The 19,443-nt window shown below is 46.0% G+C and overlaps 1 protein-coding gene across 1 annotated transcript in view; it reads left to right on the plus strand.

Annotated features, from left to right (window-relative positions):
* nhsa (Nance-Horan syndrome a (congenital cataracts and dental anomalies)) overlaps positions 1-18,558 on the plus strand; it is an 84,346-nt gene extending 65,788 nt beyond the window's left edge. Inside the window, exons 2-11 of the mRNA XM_080857570.1 lie at positions 3,761-3,913; positions 4,652-4,675; positions 5,180-5,319; positions 6,737-6,796; positions 9,670-9,865; positions 10,918-10,965; positions 12,288-12,419; positions 12,780-15,737; positions 15,938-16,061; positions 16,162-18,558. Of these exons, the coding sequence (XP_080713696.1) occupies positions 3,761-3,913; positions 4,652-4,675; positions 5,180-5,319; positions 6,737-6,796; positions 9,670-9,865; positions 10,918-10,965; positions 12,288-12,419; positions 12,780-15,737; positions 15,938-16,061; positions 16,162-16,849 (4,523 nt within the window). The 3' untranslated portion in view covers positions 16,850-18,558. The remainder of the gene's footprint in view (positions 1-3,760; positions 3,914-4,651; positions 4,676-5,179; positions 5,320-6,736; positions 6,797-9,669; positions 9,866-10,917; positions 10,966-12,287; positions 12,420-12,779; positions 15,738-15,937; positions 16,062-16,161) is intronic.
* Positions 18,559-19,443: the final 885 nt, after the last annotated feature.

Below are 19,443 nucleotides of genomic sequence, written 5' to 3' on the forward strand. Positions count from 1 at the left end.
TTATCTAAGATGAAAGCACAGTTCAGTGGAGCTTGCTTTTCTGTTGCTGCCCTCACATTTCCAAACTGACCCCGAACATACGGGATTAAAAAGACAGGCACATGGAACCTCCAGGTGTCAGAGGTGAAAGGTCGGAGGTTAATGCAGAAGTGCAGCTGGTAGGGCTTGGTAGGTGCACACCACAGGAGAGCATGACAGAACACACATAAAAGTTACACCTCAGTACAATCAAATTAACATGCTCTGACAGGTGACCACCATATACTGTATATCATATATGTTTAAGTGAATATATACAGACATTTATGTAAGCCTAAAAAAAGAAGCCGAGCTACTATATGGTATATACTATAATATACTACACTGAAAATATAATACAATTTAATATATTTTTTTATAATAACAATATATTTTTCCTTTTTGTAAGTGGAGCGCAATAGCTATCTTTGGCGTAGTGCATCCACAGGCAGACAGTATTGAGGAGATCAGGCTTGCAGTGCTCTATTGAATTCGTGACCCAGATTTGTCCGCCTTAATACTCCTGCCTACTAATGACTAGTGCATCAGTAATAGAGGAAGAGAGCTCAGACAGCCTTATTTATTCACATTTGAGCTGTGTGTGCCTGCGGTATCAGAGCTGAGCTGAGCAGGCAGCCTGTGTTTGTGTGTGTGTGTGTGTGTGTGTGTGTGTGTGTGTGTGTGTGTGTGTGTGTCTGTGTGTGTGTGTGTGTCTGTGTGTGTGTCTAAGTGTGTCTGTGTGTGTGTGTGTGTCTCTGTGTGTGCGCGTATGTGCATCTCAAGATTGTTTTCTCTTTGCTATAGAGTTGCTGTGGTATTGTAGGGCTCTTTTCCGGTATTGGTTTTCTCTTCCCCAGCAAATTAATCATTGTCACTTTTGCTTCCTCACATGTGACTCCATACATTTTCATCTCCCGCACAGACTTTGAAATCAATGCGATTGGACTGTTAAACCCACATGCAATCTGAATCAGGAGCTTTCTGCTCAACAGCCTCCACACATAGATTTTGTTTCCACTGGTCACACAGGAGAGCAGACACACACACACACACACACAGACACAAACACACACACACACACACACACACACACACACACACACACACACACACACATTCGCAGTAGTACTCCAGCTCCAGGTGATCAAACGCCCAGGTGTCAGGTTGCATTAAAGCCCATTGTCCATGGTTAATGCGTTTCACAGAGGCCACAGATATTGTCGTGCTAATGCTGTGCCCTCTGATTAGCCGTTCCCCCTGTTTAGCTCTCACAGGCCTCACTCACTCCAGCAAATAAGCGCATCTGATACCATCAAAGGCTGGGGCTGGAGGTGCTTTAAAAGGCTTTTTATTGCTGTTTTTTCACTCCCCTTTTGAGGTTTAAGCCGACTTCAGCTCTGCTGTGTTGTCTTAAGCTGTCGGACAGCATCTACTTTTTAACTTCAATGTGATTTTGTTTTTCTTTTTCTTCTTCCTCTTCTTTGCCTCTTCTTTCACTTTCTTTCTCTTTTGGATGTGCGTACAGAGCTGGAAGCAGAAGAATGAAAACAGTCGTGTCATGCGATGCCGTGTGTGTCTGAAAGAAGTGTACTGAGGACAAGGAGTGTGATGCTAATGGCTAGGTGTTAGATGAGTGGAAGACCAGATAAAGGAAGGATGGAGACAGAATAGGAAAGTGAAAAGGAATGAGTGAAAGAAAGAAACAATGAGTGAAAGATAAAAAGACGTAAAGACATACAAAAGCAGAGTTTGGCAGAAGTATAAGTAATTTGTAATCTGTGGATTTCACCACTTGTAAATCATCAAATACACATCGGTTTTCTGTAAAAAAATAAAACATTTATACACACACCCAAACCCCCCTCAAAGGAGAAACATGTTACTACTGAAATACACTTTTACCACCCTCACAATCTTACGGCAGTGTGTGTGAGTGTATACAGGGATGGCCTGTTATTGCTGTGGAGAGGCACATTAACTTGACACCCCGTTCACACTTGTGAATAAATCGGTTGCTACTGTGTTTATCACCGCTGTGGCTGTAAGACGTTCCAGAGACAGTGCGCATCCCGCAGTGCTTACAGGGTTCACTCTCACTTCCTCCCCAGACAGTCTCAATGCTTAGACCCAGTCATCTCGGCCTCTGTGAGACTGAATGACCCATCTTGGTATCAGCTTACGGTCTCTACGGACCTGAATTGCATTAATGCGCATCATTGTGCTTAAGAGTCGTGGCTGAGTTCTTCTGTATCTTAATAGGCACTGCTGCCTACATAGAGATAAGATCTATCTATTCTTCCGGTGTAAGCAGCAGTGGTGGTGGTTACATTTTCAAAAAGTCCTGTTGTAGAGTGTCTGGATGGAACCGCAAAGGAAATGTGACTCATTCCAGCGCTGGCTTCATTCTGCTTCAGGCTCCGCGAGTTTAGCAGAAAAAGATTAGGACATTAGAATATCCGTCAGAGTAGTGAGAGGATTTAGAGACAGACGAGCCAGCCCACACACAGATTTTTCCATCAGCGGTCGTGCTTTTTTATACCCTCAAATAACACTGGGGTGGATGACAGACGCTCCAAACACATCCATGCCTGTCAGCTTATATTAAAGCATTCATAGTCAAGAAAAGTACTTCTAAAAAGAAATGCAAACAAACAAAAAAAGAAGAAAACAAAAACATCTGATAAAACTGGGGAAAAGTTAGTGCCCACATGAAAGAGAGACATTCTAGACTTTTCTAAATCGACGGCATAATACGAGGGAAAGTGAAAGCCCTCTTAAATTCTGCCTTAATTGACTAGTAATCAGAGTCTAGAGGTAGAAACTACAGTCGGTAGTTCAACAGTGCATATGGTAATGCCACAGCTAGTGGGTTTGTGAACACCATCTGTCTGGAGGCGTAACCTGAGGCTTCCTCTGGCCAGGTAGTCGCTGTACCCGCTGCCCCTGAGATGGAGTGGTACCATAGGGTCATATTTCTCAGGCGCCAACGTCTCTGTTCAACCAGCGCCATAAAATGGCCACAGAGGGGAACACAAATGTGCCCCTCCATCCAGGGCGAGACTGCTGTGATTGATGTATTCTTCACTGGTGTGTGAACCCTCACTCCCCAAATCACACAGCCATCATAACACACCCGCCAGTGTTCCTGTGTGTGTGTGTGTGTGTGTGTGTGTGTGTGTGTGTGTGTGTGTGTGTGTCTGAGAGAGCTTTTTGGTCACGCTGAGTTCTGCTGTGGGAGCATTGTAGGGTTGATTCCGGAGATTTTCCAGACCCCCTGCTTGTGTGGGTTTGCTTAGCCACCAATCTCTCCATTGCGTTTGTGATGGAGCCTGTAAGTAAGTGCAGATGTGGACAGGTCCTTTGTGACTGTGTGCTTTCAGCTGTAGAATCAGTCTGGATAGCAGAGGCGAATACGGAGACACTGAAGGGATAAAAAAATGAAGTGAACTTGAGTGACGAGCCAGACAGAGAGAAGGCCTTACGGACAGGGCGGACGTCAAACAGTGTCATGAAGGATTGGATGGTTTCTCTGTGAAATCTGACTGATGTGTTCTTTTCTTCCCCGTCCACACCCCTCTTGTCTCTCTTTCTTCCATCTCCTCTCCGCTTGGCTGTTTCCCTTCTTCCCCTCTCCCCTCTCCCATCTCTCTTCTTCTCCTTTCTCTTCCCACTGATCCTCTGCTCTCCTCCCTGTCCTTCTCTCTCCCGTCCTCCTCTCCCCCGCTCTCTCTTCTGCACACAGCCGTGTCGAACCTGGATGTGGAGAGTAAGCTGACGTCACACTACCAGGCCCCCTGGCACCAGCAGCGCAATGTGTTCCACCCCGCCACCCGGCCACCCTGCGTGGAGGAGCTCCACCGGCACGCCAAACAGAGCCTACGGGCGCTGCAGCGAGGTCAAGCCCACAGCACCCACCCATGAGTCTCTCTCTCTCTCCATGTCTCTCTCTCTCTCTCCATCTCTCTCTCTCTCTCCATGTCTCTCTCTCTCTCTCTCCATATCACTCTCTCTCTCTCCATCTCTCTCTCTCATGTCTCTCTCTCTCTCTCTCTCGCTTTCTCTCTTCCCCCCTCTCTATAGCGAGGTCAGGCCCACAGCACCCACCCATGATTCTCTCTCTCTCTCTCTCTCTCTCCATGTCTATCTCTCTCTCGCTTTCTCTCTTCCCCCCTCTCTTTAGCGAGGTCAGGCCCACAGCACCCACCCATGAGTCTCTCTCTCTCTCTCTCCATGTCTCTCTCTCTCTCTCTCTCGCTTTCTCTCTTCCCCCCTCTCTTTAGCGAGGTCAGGCCCACAGCACCCACCCATGAGTCTCTCTCTCTCTCTCCATGTCTCTCTTTCTCTCTCTCTTTCTCTCTTACCCCTCTCTATTTCACAGTGTTGATTTTACAGTCAGTGTATTGATCATTTTGTTCTCTGTACTCAGCTGATTCTAACACCCGTTACTTCTTTTGTAGTACAGTTTCACCTCACTGATAGTGCCTGTATGTGTTTAGCCATGATGTGCTTTTGTGAAACCCCCCTTTGAGAGATGTAATTGAAAAGCATGTGAGCTATGACCTTGGTCATGTTTTTTCATGTTGTTCTTATGTTTGTCTATTTGTGTGTTTGTTTTTCCAACCTCATTCCAAAGGCTTCTCATGGAGTCATGAGCCAGGTCTGCATTTCAGTCTTCCAAAGATAAATACTGCCCCCTAGTGGTGTCAAGAGAAAACTATAGAATGTAGCTGAAATATGACCCATTAGGGAAATCATAACCTGTGTCATAGTAACTACATACCATAGACATTGTGTGACCTTAATGTGTGTTTATGGTGTGTGTTGACCTGTATGTCCTGCACACACAATAATTCAATGTTTGTGCCAAATATGTGTATGTGTCTGTGTGCGTGCTGTGGTGTGCTGTAGAATTAGACCTCACTGACTGGGTGAACCCCCTGTGACGTGGTGTGATTATCATTTTTTTGTATATGTTTATTCTTGATGTGGTATCTGTGTTGATGTAAATAATCAACATCTGCCATGTGACGTCTGAGAGGCATTTTTGCATAGACTCATTTTCGATGTCTATGTGGTGTGTGTGTGTGTGTGTGTCTGGGTGTGTATGTTTATGTGTGTGTGTGTGTGTGTGTGTGTGTGTGTGTGTGTGTGTGCCCCGCAGACCAGATCCAGCGGCAGCAGGCAAACAACAAGAGGGAGCGGCGGGTGACCATCAATATTTCAGTGGCGCCCCCTATGCCCACGTACCCCTCACCACGCACGGTCAGGAGGCGAGAGCAGAAAGCCCGGCACTTGAGAACGGTAAGCTTTCACTCACACTAACACCATGAAATGCCTCTCTTTGTTTCAACACAGGAAAAGTCACTTGCTTAACTGATCAAGTTAACTCAACTGGTGAAACTGGTGTTTGCAATGTCATGCTAATTAGCTTGATACTGTGTAATCACAGCTACCACTTAAAATGTGGCCTTTCACTCGACCACAAGTCGCTTTGAATGAAGGCATGTACTAGTCATTTTAAAGCCATCCAAATGGGTATGTTCTCTTTGCTAGAGTATTTACACTGTTATTTGACCCGCATGCCTATTGTTTGTGAACGGGTTCTGTGTAGGAGAGAACAGGGGGGGACACAGACACACAGGCACCTGAGACGCAGGTAACAGAGTTTCACCACAGCCGTCATGAACTGTGCTGTAGCATGCTGCATCACCAGCCTATCATCTCTCCAGGTGGATTGTGTACAGTGGTCGGAGATACGCTGTCACAAAGAGGCCATTGCTGTTCATCCACAGAGCATGGAAAGCATTCTGTATTCTGTGTGGTGTTTTGGTTTGATCTTTGTTCTTCGTGTGCAGTTACATCCACTCAACAGTGTACACAGTTGTCATGCTTTAAGTTGTGAGGTGTTGAATCACATTTATTTCCACCATGTTGACATTGAAATACATTAAACATGTTCTCTTTGTGTTTATGCATGCTGCACATCACCAGTGGTATTTCTCTAGTCACTAAACTCTTGCTGTGGGATGCCCAGTTAGTTCAACTGACATTTTCTTTTCTTGTATCTTTTCCCGCTTAAAGCTGCAAGAGGGAGTCGCTAGAGAGGCAGATAGTCAGACCCCGCAGAGACAGGTAAACTGAGCGGCCATGCTATGTGTGTTTCCTGTGTGGTTCATTCATCTACATAATTCGTGATCGGTCATGTAGTGGGTCTGTTGGGATCTGTTGTCCTGTTTTCCCTGTTGGGTTGAGGTTTATTTCCCTCCCTCTGCATTTTGAAGAAATGGTGTCTCTTTGTTAAACATTTGTAAAAATCAAGCAAACCACTTCATGAAATACCTTTCTCTCTCTCCCTCACAGCAGTAAAATATTGTTTTTCTTCCATCACAGTTTTTAAGACGTCAACACAAGGTCAACAGTTGTTTTTTATTTAACGGATAATTGCTTTTCATTCTAGGAGTGGACATGTCAGCACTGAGACATTTAAGCACGGAGATGGACCACTTTGTTCATGGCCCCTCCAACTCCAACTCTCCTCCCCTCCCTGTCCTCAGTCCCAGTAGTGATAACCTCTGCCCAGACAACCATGTTTTACTCCTTGTCATGTGTGTTGTTTTATCCCCAGATTCCATCCTTATAGCTCCCAGAGGAATCCGTCCATCTTGATGTTTAGTTTCAATCCCCCATTCATTGTTGCCACCCTTGTGTTTGTTTGTAGTTTGAGAATGCCCGCCCGCCCTCACCCACCGAGTGCTGTCACTTCTCTCCCTGGAGAAAGGTATTGTACCCCCCCACCCCATCCCGCCCCCCCACCCCCCCCCCCCCCCCCCCGCATCCAACCTCCCGACTCCAGCCTCTACTTAGGGTTTCCACTGTGTGTACTAACAGCTGACATTCTAACCTCTCTGTTTTAATCCCTTCACACTTTCCTCCTCTCTCGCCTCTGTGTGACAGCCTGTACTGTGTATTTCTCTCAGCAGTGGAAGGATGCCACTAAAATGATAAGCTTCCCCTTGCTAATCCTAACAATGACATTTCTAACCGTTTTTTAGCATTGACACCTATACACACTGCATGTGTTCTGTGTTCCACAGCATGTTTGAACACACTTTCCTAATTGCAGCATTTCTTGTGTAAATGAGTGTAAATTTAATGGAGATGTATCTGAATCCGGAGTGTTAGGCTGGCTGCGGTAAAGTCATTTGAGACACTGGATAGCAGTTTGATATCTTCATGCCCATCTGTGTGTTGTGAATGAGAATCTTAAGAATAGTCAGCTTTCAAATGAAGCATTTGTGGAATGTGTGTGTGCTTCAGATACTCAAGGACAGAGGGGGAGAGGGAGAGAGAGAGAGAGAGAGAGAGAGAGAGGAACTGTAGCCAGGGATCTCCTAATGACAGGGTTTCCAGGGTGAAGCTGGTGTCTAAGTGGAGTGTGTGTGTGTGTTAAAGAGAGCACACTGTCATTACCCATAAAGCCTGTGCGCTGTGGTTTCCCACAGACCCCGCCTGTGTGTCTGACTCTGGGAGAGAGGGCAGCTGTAGTGCTCTTCATTTACCCATGAAACCTTTCGCTCTCTGTCTCTCCCCCCACCCCCTCCCCCTCTCCTCTCTCTTCCCTCCTTGTTGGCCAGATTTCATGAATGACATTCTTTTACACTTCACCCCTGAGGTCCCCTCTCCCCTTCTAATGAAAATAGCCTTTGAATAGAGGCCAGAAACTAGATCCAAACCAATACATTTGCCTTTTTTCATTCCCCCTCTCCTACTCACACACACGGACACACACACAAAAAACACACACACACACACACACACATACATGCACACTCTCCCCCTTCTCACTCCTTTCTTTTTCCCCCACTGTCTCTATTGCTCTCTCTCTCCTGCTCTCCTCTCTTTCTTTGCCCTCTACCCTCGTCTATTCTATCCCTTACCTCTCCCTTCTCTCCTTCACTTGCTCTCTCTACCCTTCCTGCTCCTCCCCTGCCCCTCCTCTATCACTCTGACAGCCTACGTCCCTCTCTCACACTCCCCCCCTCTCCCTTTCTAATGGTGTCTCTCAAATCTTTCAAGCCAAAGTGCTTTTTTTGTTTGACAAACAAATCAGCTGTACACTCACTCTCTTTGATTCTGTCCTCCCGTTTTGCACCAGAAGAACTTTTTTTCCCCCCTTAATTTGTAGGGGTGAAAGTTGCCTTGGAAACGGTTTCCTTTTGTGGCCAATGTTTATTGTGAGGCCCTCACTGGTCTGTAGGGGGAGAGAGAGACAGACTGGGAGAGACAGAGAGAATCAGAGAGACAGAGAGAGAGCGAGAGAAAGAGAGAGTGAGAGAGAGAGCACAAAAGCTGATGGAGCAGCACTCAGTCAGATCCACTCTCAACCATGGGGGGTGGAGGCGTAGGCTGGTGGCTCTCCAGTCCCAGACTCACGCACATAATGACTTTGTAAACATTCTGCAAGGTAAGCCTGCTTCTGCTTCTCTGCGAGGGAAAGGACTCTGACATGGAGGACAGACATGTTTGCCCCTGATCCTGAATGCTAAAGGGAGAAGGCCTGTGTGTGCTGTGAGGGTAGGGGCTGTTTACTCTGGCTGGGAGATCTCTGTATTAGGAAGTGGGGAAAGGAGAGGAAGAGACAGCATGTAATCTTGTAGGGAAAAGGGGCTGTGGCACTCTGTGTTCTTCGCACAAAATTGCTGCAGAGATCAATGTGTTTTTGTTTTTCATTTTGTTTGTTTGCTCAGATGGAAGTTTTTTTTATTTGACAACGTTATCACGATGCTCTCAGTGGCATACTGTAGAAGTTTGCTCTCTCTCTCACACAGACTCACACAAACTCTGCCTTGCCATTTGGCTTGTGATAGATTGGTGTCAATAGCTCCCTAGTCCGGTTGATACAAAGGCATCGATGATTTTCAAAATACACAATCAATATTCAGTATTAGAAAAACATTTATATTAGGTATGCATGGTGTGGGGACTAAATTATATTTCTTTTAGCCTCCTGGTTTGGGTTTTTACATTTATTATATCATTATATTTTTGACATGAATAATGTGATGGGAGTTGTGACTGAATTATGTATTCAGATAGTTTGTGGCTGATCATCCTCAGCTTTAAAGCCTTTATTTCTTTCAACCTCAAAATAACACTAAAGGTTTTTGCTATGTTTAAATTTGGAGTTAAAGGTTATTGGTCTGTTTGATTTCACTGCTTATGAATGGTTTATTGCCATGCTGCCATGAAAATATGTTGCTTTCGCTTCACTACTTCAACTTCATCTTCATCTTTATATTTTCTCTCATACATGTCTCTAAACCCATACCTCAAATCGTTGTTTGGCGTGCTTTATGTGTTAACCAATCACAGTTCAGTGTTTGGTTAATGATGTGTGCTGGTCTTAAATACTACGGTAAAACATGAGGTTAGTTGTGGTAGAATATGTATCCATCCAGATACATTTAGACATTGGGTGTTTTAAAATGAGATTAATAACCACATACATGAAAGCCTAAGGCATGACAGCGAAGCCAGTGCACACATCGGTTAGCCACTAACATCCTCTTTCTCTATCTCTGGTATCCTCATGTAATCCTGCCGGCTAACCCTGCTGTGACCTTACCACGCCATTGTCCCATGTGTTTCCAGGCTGCTCCACCTACTGACTCCGACTCAGAGTTGGTGGCGCTAGGCCACCGGCCCAAGTGCCCCATCCCCAACGTCCCCACCACGCTGGACAAGCAGACTAACTGGTCCGACCCGTTGCCACTGCCAACGCCCGAGGAGAGGATGAAAAGTGATTCCCAAGTGATCAACTCATGTCTGGTGCCCATTAACGTCACAGGTAAATGCCAGAGCTTTCTTCCTTTGCTCCTGACCACTAACTGACCGGTGCTGTGGGCTACTTGCAAGAGTGGATGCTGGTGTCCGATAGACCTGCTGTTGATACGTATCTCATAGGTTCATTAAGCAAATGTTTTTGTTCCTGCTGCTCAGCTGGGGGAGTAGCTGGCTTGCATTGCTAGGGTCATTGACTCTCAATGGCTGGAATGGCTGGTATTATAAGCACTGATAAAGTGCAGTCCTCTTCTTTATCATTCTCTGTAAAACTCCTGCTGATCATAACAAAATAGACTTGTAAAAAACAACTGGTAATATGCTATGATTTATTGGGTGGGGTGAAAAAATCATAGCTTAGTTAAGTTACTTACGATCCTATGAATACGTAAACACAGGTCTGGTTGTGCAGTTACTGTTGAAGGAGGACTTTGGTGTGTGTACACATGGTCAGTGATTCATAAGTAACGGTTGCATTATGATGTTTTACGGGTGTGTTGGCCCATGGATGATAACACCCATGAATGTCTTTGTATAAACTGGGCTGTCCTGTTGACTCTAGAATCATTAGTTTTGTTCCACGAACCACCAGGAGCATTCTCTGCATTTCAGTGTTGTATAGTAAACAATTCTGGTTTGATCACTGGACCAAAGTACATACAGTACATATATAAAGACACTGATTGATATACGTAAGTATACAGTGAAATGTAATGAAACTTTAGGTAGTCAGTTGCTGCCTTTAAAGAATATTTGCTCATCAGTTTTGCCTTGTCAAAGGACAAAATCATTAGCTAGATGTAAGTGTTCCATGTTTACTCAAGTGACAGGAGTACTGTAGTTATTAGTATTGAACTGTCCTCTTGTGTTTATGTCCAAAACATACCTGATACACTGAAAAACTGTGCCACATAAAAGTATGATTTGTCTCGTAAAATGCCATGTTTGCCAGAGGGCATGGACACCGGACTCAGTCCAATGGGCTTGTACTGTACTTAACCTTAGATGAGGGTGTGTAGGCTCTCTATGCAAGTATGTTGAATCTGTTTTCGTTTTCAGAGGAGGTCTCCGTCTCTGCCTCCCCACCAGCGATATCAGCCTTCTTCAGTGAGCCATGTTTTTTGCGTGTCCATTCACCGTGCCTTTCAGTGTCATCACATCTCCCCCCTAATTCACCCGCAGCCACAGTAGACAGCCTCATGTGTCATGTGCATATAGAACTTCTACACTAGCAGAGTACTTGGCCAGTGTCTGCATTGACTTGAGTTCACTACTTAATGGGGCATTTCCATAAAGGTCAAAGATGAATCTCCACATAGTCCTTCAAATGGCTTAACACTGTCATGGCTAATAATAAGACAACAAGCTTAACATGTAAATTATCTAACAACAGCACTTAGTGGCCAGTGTTCATCATCACTAAATGAACTACCCACTGCGAAAACCCACGTGTAACTCATTGCAAGACTTCCTGGTTGTTTGGGTGGCTTATGAGTTATGGGAAGTGCAGAGGAGGACAGTGTCCCATGCATGCCAATTAGGTCACATCAAGAGAATAAAAAGGCTGCCGAAATTAATTTACCGTCTGCGGCATTGAGTTGAGGTGGATTGGATCTCACCAGGCCAACCAGAGCTGAGTCAGCGGCTAGCCAGACGGAAATGGCACAGTGCAAGGGAAGGGCAGTAATTGCCACAATGCTGAAAAGCCAAACTGGCAATCACATGACATGTCACGGAGCGTGATGAGGAGGGTAAATGGGACAAATTAGGACGACACAAAGCTGGGAGACTGAAGTCGGGTTGACAGAAACTGTGAAAAGAGAAGGAAGAGGGAAAAGGGAAAAGACGTGGGCTTAGGAGTTGGTTATAGGAATGCCAGGATATTTATTTCCATACTTTACCCTTTTGCTTTTGTCTTGAATTTGTGACCCCAATCAACTTGCATGACATTACATTATGTATGTTTGGTATTCAATGTACAGTGTCAGTACAATACAATGGCATAGTGTGTCATAGTGTGTTTTGATTTCAAATCCAAGTGATGTGTCCTATGCCTGTATTGACCAACATGTAAAGATCTCCAGTCAGTAAATGTAATGATGTATAAAATCAGTGTACATGCATGACCAAGCATTTGGAGCAATAATGACAAATATCCATCAAATATCTAGTCTTGGGAATGCATGTCTTAAAATGCTGTGAGAAGCACACTCATTTTAATCCCGGATGTGGCTTAGCTGCTGTAAAACAAAAAGTGAAAACATTCTGGTCTGGCGAAAGCCAAGTGTTTAAGGCAGAGATAAAGTGTGATGTAATTAGCATCCAAGCAGCCCCCTGAGGCAAGAGTGTGAGAGAAAGCAGAGAGGAAAGGACACGAGCACAGTCGCTGGCACACAACAGTCCCTCACATGCCCAGTCTCCCTTTGCAGGGGTCGGTTTTGACAGAGACGCCAGTGTGCGCTGCTCACTCGTTCACTCCCAGTCGGTGCTTCAGCGGAGGAGGAAGCTGAGGAGACGGAAGACCATCTCCGGAATTCCCAGGCGTGTGCAGCAAGACATAGGTACGGTAGACTGTGTAACTTGTAGGCAGATTGCTTTTTTCCCCTTTTTTCTGTTCAACAGCATGGATCGTTTTTGATCAAAAATGCTGAAAATCACCATGTGACTTTATTTTTGAAGAAAATAGGAATAAGAGCATCTTTGTTCAATTTGACAGAAAACAGTCTTTAAGAAAGCACTCTATCCATTTTGAGTCCTATTTTTGTCCCTTAGAAGTTACTTGGATTCTGATTTGTAAAATATTCCTATTTTGCCACTTAAAACCCCACATACCTATAAAAGTGGTATTATTATGTATATATCTCTTTTCAGTCGAATAATTTGTCTCTTTATTCTAACATAATGTGCCTTTGTTTCCTTAGACTCGGATGAGTCTCCTGTTGCCAGAGAGCGGACAGTGATCGTGCATGCAAGCCCTGAGGGCTGCCAGGAGGAAGACTCGCTCAGCAGCCGTCTCAGCACCAAGGACTCGGGCTGCCAGACGGAGGACATCCTCATCGCCGCCACGGCCCCCTCGCGCAGGCGGATACGAGCCCAGAGAGGCCAGGGTGTGACCGTCTCGCTCTCCCACTCCACGGGCAACATCTCCTCCCTGCCCGACAGCTCTGACGCCATGTACAGCACCTCCATGGGTACCCGCCTGCGTTCCCGCAGTCTGCCCCGTGACGGGAGGCACCTGGTGGACGAGGGCCAAGATGACAGCGAAGAGGAAGACGACGATGATGAGGAAGAGGAGCTCTCACCGTATGAGGCGGAGGACTTCTTGTCGGTTCCCGGGGAGCACATCCTGAAGGATGAGGAGGAAAGCACTGATGACCAGGCAGTCCATGAGCACCAGCTGGGGAATCTGAAGTACAAGCAGCACGCAGGGAGCCCAGAGCATGGATGGTTGGACCGCGGGCGATCGCGGCTCCCACGGAAAGCGGACATGGGGAGCTGCGAGATCTCTTCCAGCTCAGACACCTTCAGCAGCCCTATCCACTCCGTATCTAACGCAGGGGTGCTGACCAGTCAAATGGACCACAAGGAGGACCACCAGTCCTCGAGCGGGAACTGGAGCGGCAGCAGCTCCACCTGCCCCTCACAGACGTCAGAGACCATCCCTCCCGCGGCCTCTCCCCCACTGACTGGTTCCTCACACTGTGACTCGGAGCTGTCTCTGAACGCCGCATTGCACGCAAACGACGACACAGCTGGTTTCATTCTGGACCCCTACCCAACGGACAGGTCGCAGGGCCTCAGGGGCCACCGGACAGGCTCTTTCACCTCCACAGCCACAGACATGCTGGACGACGCAGGGGTCAGCACGGCCAGTGAGGGGGAGTGGGGCTACCCACACCACCGACACAGCACGTCCTGCCACCAGGACTTCAGCCCTGAACACTCCCGGGAGGACGAGGGCAGCTTGGAGTGCCCAAGCTTCACCAGCATAGCCACCCTTGAAAGCCTCATGGACAAGCCACCGTCTGACAAGGCTGACACCGTTTCACACTACTCAGTGGACCAAGAAGGCTACTATACCTCCATGCACTTTGACTGTGGTCTGAAAGGTAGCAAAAGCTTCACCTATAACTATGCAGCTCAAGAGCAGCGTCACGCAGAATACAGAGCTCACATGATCCTCGGGAGACACTGTCTCTCCCTGAGGAAACCAAAGGCGAAGCCTGCTCCACCTAAGCGCAGCACGTCCCTGAGGAAAATCAATGGTGGAGGTGGAAGCACTCACAACAAGAGCGAACCAAAGATAACCTGTGGGCAGAGCTTGCCGATGTCTTCCAGGGAGAGGAAGCTGCAGCTGGACTTAGCGAGATCCTCGGCTCAGCCTGAAGGTGAGGAGACGCTTGAAGCCTGGGGGGTGGAGAGCTCCAGCGAGATGCCAGATGTTTCGTTGTTTGTCTCTGGTGAAACACACTCTTTTAAGGATGATGGGGCTGTACAGTCTGACTACGCTGATCTGTGGCTCCTCAACGACTTGAAATCAAATGATCCCTACAGGTCTTTGTCGAACTCCAGCACTGCTACGGGTACAACTGTCATAGAGTGCATCAAGTCGCAGGAGAGTTCTGAATCTCAGACGTCTCAGTCGGGGTCACGAGCCACCACCCCTTCACTACCTTCAGTGGAGAATGAGTTCAAGCTGCCCTCACCAGAGAAGCTGATTGGCCTCGCCTCACCCTCCAGTGGGTATTCCAGCCAATCAGAAACCCCAACATCCACCTTTCCCTCAGCTTTCTTCCCAAGTCCCTTGTCCCCGAGCTGTGGCAAACGGAAGCCCAAGGTTCCAGAGAGGAAGTCCTCTCTCTCTTCCTTACAAGTACAACAACAACAACAACAAAAACAATCATCGAAGAAGGACCTAGAGCTGCCAGTCATACCTCCAACCCACCTTGACCTAAGTGCTCTTCACATCATTAACAAGCCTTCAGCCCACCGTCAGATCAGTCAGATGCACATCCTCCATCAGAACAAGCAGAAAACAGCAGCAGCGATAGCAGCTAAAGCAGAGGCCAGAGCCTCTGCAGCCGCTGCTGGAGGTGGTGAAGCTTCTGCCGGTGCTGCATCCATGGCCATCACTCCCATGGTGCTCCGCTCGGTCCAGCTGCGGTCTGTTGGGAGGCCCAACGAAGGGAGTAACGAGAGGCTTAGCACCGACACAGCCACGCGGCCCAAGTGTCCCACTGTGACCATCAGCACCACCTTGGCCAACACCAAGCCTTTAGAATCGCGAAAACCTCCACCCTACAGACCCCAGGAACCCCACGCTCAGGACCACTGTGAAACACTGTTTACTCCAGGCAAGGATGTAGCAAGTCACAGCAGTGTGAGATTCAGGCAGGACAGGCACGCGCCTGCACCCCAGTGGAGTATGACTGCCTTCCGATCCCCCCAGCCAGACCAAGGGTGCCCTGAAGATGACCCCTCGGAGAGAGGGACCGAAGCTCAGGGGATCTCTGAGGGCACCACTGGTCCTGAGGAAGAAAAACGAGGCTTGAACATTATAAAGCCTCTCTTTTCGAGGAACTGTACGGATGTGGAACAGAATGAAGCACTAAAACCTGAGCCAAAAGAGGAACGTTCAACGTTGTGTCTGACTAAAACGGGGTCTCCACCGACCCAGCATGCAACAACCAAGAGGTCTGAAAGTTTTGACCAAGTGCCTGATATCGTAACTCAATCAGAAACATTGCACGCTTACTCAATCAGCGATGCAGATAACAATCAGGAGGAATATGAAACATCAGGTGCTCCTACCAGAAGTGCCTCACAGGACAGCAGGGAGGACAGCTCCACTCCAGACACAGAGGACTACTTCAGCAGAGGTATCTTGACATTTTACTTTTTCCACAGTATTATTTTCACTATTTCATACTATACTTCTTTTATCATTTGTATGAAATCTATTGATCTGACAAATTATGAATTGACTGATTCACTGTTATTGTTAGTCTCTTATTTGTGCTTCAGGTATCTGAAATTACTGTGTTTGTGTCAGTCATTTTTCATTCTTAATTACTTCCAGAGTCCACACCAAGCGATCCCTCAGTATCCCCACAAAATGAGGACACTCGAGCAGATGATGACAGTGTCTTCCTGTCACCAAATCGGAGCCGTACAACGGAGGATCTCTTTGCTATGATTCACAGGTTAGTGTTCTGTTGCTGCAGTGTGCTCCGCTCAGCTTGTTGTGTGTTGTTCTGTGAAGCCAGTAGAGCTAATCTAGTCATACGTTTTTTGCTTGTTTAGGTCCAAAAGGAAAGTGCTTGGAAGAAAGGACTCGGGAGACCTGAGTGGGAGAAACAGGTTGGGTGGTGCTGCATCAGTCAGCACTCCACCCAGCAACTCTCTGACCATCCCAACCTCCCCATCCACCCCATCCTTCCCAACCACCCCTCCCACCCCAACCACCCCTGTTACACCAACTACCCCTGTGACCCCAACAACCCCCACCACCCCAACAGGTTCTCAGAGAGCACTAGGACAAATCTACAGGAGTGCCAAAAAGTCCAGCACCACCAACGAGGAGTTCAAACTGCTGCTGTTGAAAAAGGGCAGCCGCTCTGATTCCAGCTACCGCATGTCAGCCACAGAGATTCTGAAGAGCCCAATCGCGCCAAAGTCTCCCGGTGATTATTTCACAGAGGGGGACAAGCAGCCGAGTGAGCCCAGCTCTCCCCAGCATCAACAGTCCTCGCCGCCGGGCTCATCCGAGCAGCTGCATAGCCCTTTCCCCAAAGCCAACACAGAGGGGTTTTCCCCGAAAGCCTTTCCTGCCTCTGCCTCTTCACGGCAGGGGCGCTCTAGAATACCACCCACTGCAAATAGCAGTCGGTACAGCACCCGAAGCCGGCTGTACACGGCTCCCATGCAGGCCATCTCCGAGGGGGAGACGGAGAACTCCGACGGAAGTCCACACGACGACCGCTCCTCCTAGAGTATGCACCTTCTGCTTCAACACTGTAAAGGCTACTAACACAAACACATCTTTTTTTCTCTAAAGAAGGCTTGAAAAGCATTCAGATGTGGCTAATGTTCTGACAGTTAGGTTGATGGATAATAATTTGACGTGTGTGTCGTTGAAAAGAAAAAAAAGGGAGAGGAAAAAAAGACTTGAGTTTGTACCCTTTTCGTACCACACAGCAAGAGTGAACTGCTTTTAGGAAAAGAAAAGACCAGATGTAGACAAGATGTAGTAATCCACTATGATTTTTTTTTAATTGTTGACATTTTTGAAATGCTGCAGTCCTTGAGGACTACATAATGAAATGAAATCACTTTCAAACGCTGGTTATCAAATATTGAGTGATGATTAACTATAACAGACTACATAACAAGGGCACAAGGGCATCACTCCACAAATTTCCGAAACAGTCCTTTCTAGCTTTTCTGAGATAACACAATTTGCATTATAAAATGAAATGTCAAACATAATGTACTGCATAGGAAGTGACTGTGAAGTAGTCCAGACAGTTTCACAAGAAGGGAACGGTTAATTCTTACATGCTAATTTGTCTATGACAGACACTTGGGACAATCTAATGGTGGCCTTTTGTATAGTGGGTCTTAGGATTGATTACGCTGATAGGCTCCATGTTTAAGACCGGTCGGCCTTTATGCGGTGGGTCTGAAACCACTTCAGCTGGAAGCTTAGCAGGTGCTTTGTCACCTGCCGCACCTTTGCACTTCTTTCAGTTCCTCAAGCATACCACTTCATAGAGTTTTATATTAAATAAATGCCACATTGTAAAGGTAGAAACATAAATATCTATATCTACACACACACACACACATATACAGAGAGAGACTATATACATATGTTTAAATGATACAAGCTCAAAATGGCAGTGAAATCTTTGTCAGTGGCACATTGTGCATACACACAGCTATGCCTGTCTTAGGTGTTACAGTAGTTATTAGGTGAGCTCAAATATACTGGGGTCTGTCACATTAACCTCAATGCAAGAGGCATGCTATTTAAAGAGCAGCTCTTCTATTTTAATGAAATGTTTGGTATTCTTTCCAAATCTCCAAATCATGAGAGGAAACACACATTAACTACTGTGCTCTTGGTATTTTCCACATTTTTTCACCGGTTCAGAAAAAAAGACTCTAGTAGTTACAGTACAGTTTATCACTTGAGAAAAATACCACCATCATAGCTTTGTGGAAAATCTAAAACAATGTGGTAACCCAATGTATTCTGTGAATACCTCTGCAAGTACATATGCTGTTGATTTGAGATTTTATGATGTTCACTCGAAGGTGAATGATTTAGACATCACGTTCACACAAACACACGGCAGGATTAACACTGTGCAATGTAGAATAGGAAAAACAAAACCCTGTGGAACCAGTAAATTGCTGGGTAGCAGAACACTTTGACCAGCATGTGGTGAAGTGTGTTTCGTTACATAATACCCCCCTTGTCTTCTCATTATACGCATGCATTTGAAAAAAAAAATGAAAAAAATAAGCGAAAGTTTGCAAATGGGAAAAAATATATAAATATACCTATATATACATACAGTATACATTAGAAACTCAAATTTTGTGAATTAACATTGTCAACATCATTTGAAATTGTCTCGTCAGTATGTTGAGTAGATTACTGTAACAACTTTCTTCTAACTGTACGGTAGTGTTTTTTTTGCCATATCTAAGCAAACTTACTTGACAATCTTAATCAAATCTCTTATGGGTAGTTGGGGTGGCAATGAGAGAGGTGGCAACAGAGCAACGGGAACATGGATTGAGCAGTGGCCGAGAGGCATAGGGCAGAGAGGTTGGGCCTTGTACAGGCCAAGATAGCACGGCTAGGTGGTGTGGCCGAAAGGCATTCTGTAGTATACGTGATCATGGGTGTAAGTATGCAATGTTGCGAGGGTAGTGGAAAGTGTAGAGTTGGAGAAAGAGGGATGTTCTTTGACTTGGAGGAAGGCTCAAGAATTTATGTTCTTTATGCAGCTATTGCTGTTGGTTTAGGAAAATGGGGCACTATTGTTGTGAGCCTATTTGCCAGGATCAAATCGGAGTGCAAAGTCATGTTTGGGAGAGTGAGAGTGTCTCGTTGTGGTGTTCCATGTGAGAGATTTTCCATGTCTCTTGTGTTTGAGGTTTTTAAATCATGTGACAAAAACGTGTAAATACATAGATTTTCTTAAACATATGCCACACCCCTATATTTTCGTTTCATATCCAAACCTTGAGGTTTTGGAATGTAACCATTATTTTTATCATTCTGATGCAGCAAATGCCTGCATTTACATATATTTATTTTTGGTACTGAAAAAAATTTGAGGAACAAAGAAATAGCTAAAAATTCGAAATTGGAAGAATTAATTGTCCTGTAATTGGTGCATATCTTTGTAATGGCTTAGATATTGGAGCGAAACTCATTTAAACAAACATATTTCATGTGTTGTTTTATTGTTATTAGTTTGAAAAAGGTGAGCTACACAGACATCAAGCTTTGAATCATGCTTTGTCAAACCTAAACACTGGTTACTTAGAACATAAATGCTGAGATGC

The sequence above is a fragment of the Sprattus sprattus genome (genome assembly GCF_963457725.1).
Source record: "Sprattus sprattus genome assembly, chromosome: 2".
Lineage (NCBI taxonomy): Eukaryota > Metazoa > Chordata > Actinopteri > Clupeiformes > Clupeidae > Sprattus > Sprattus sprattus.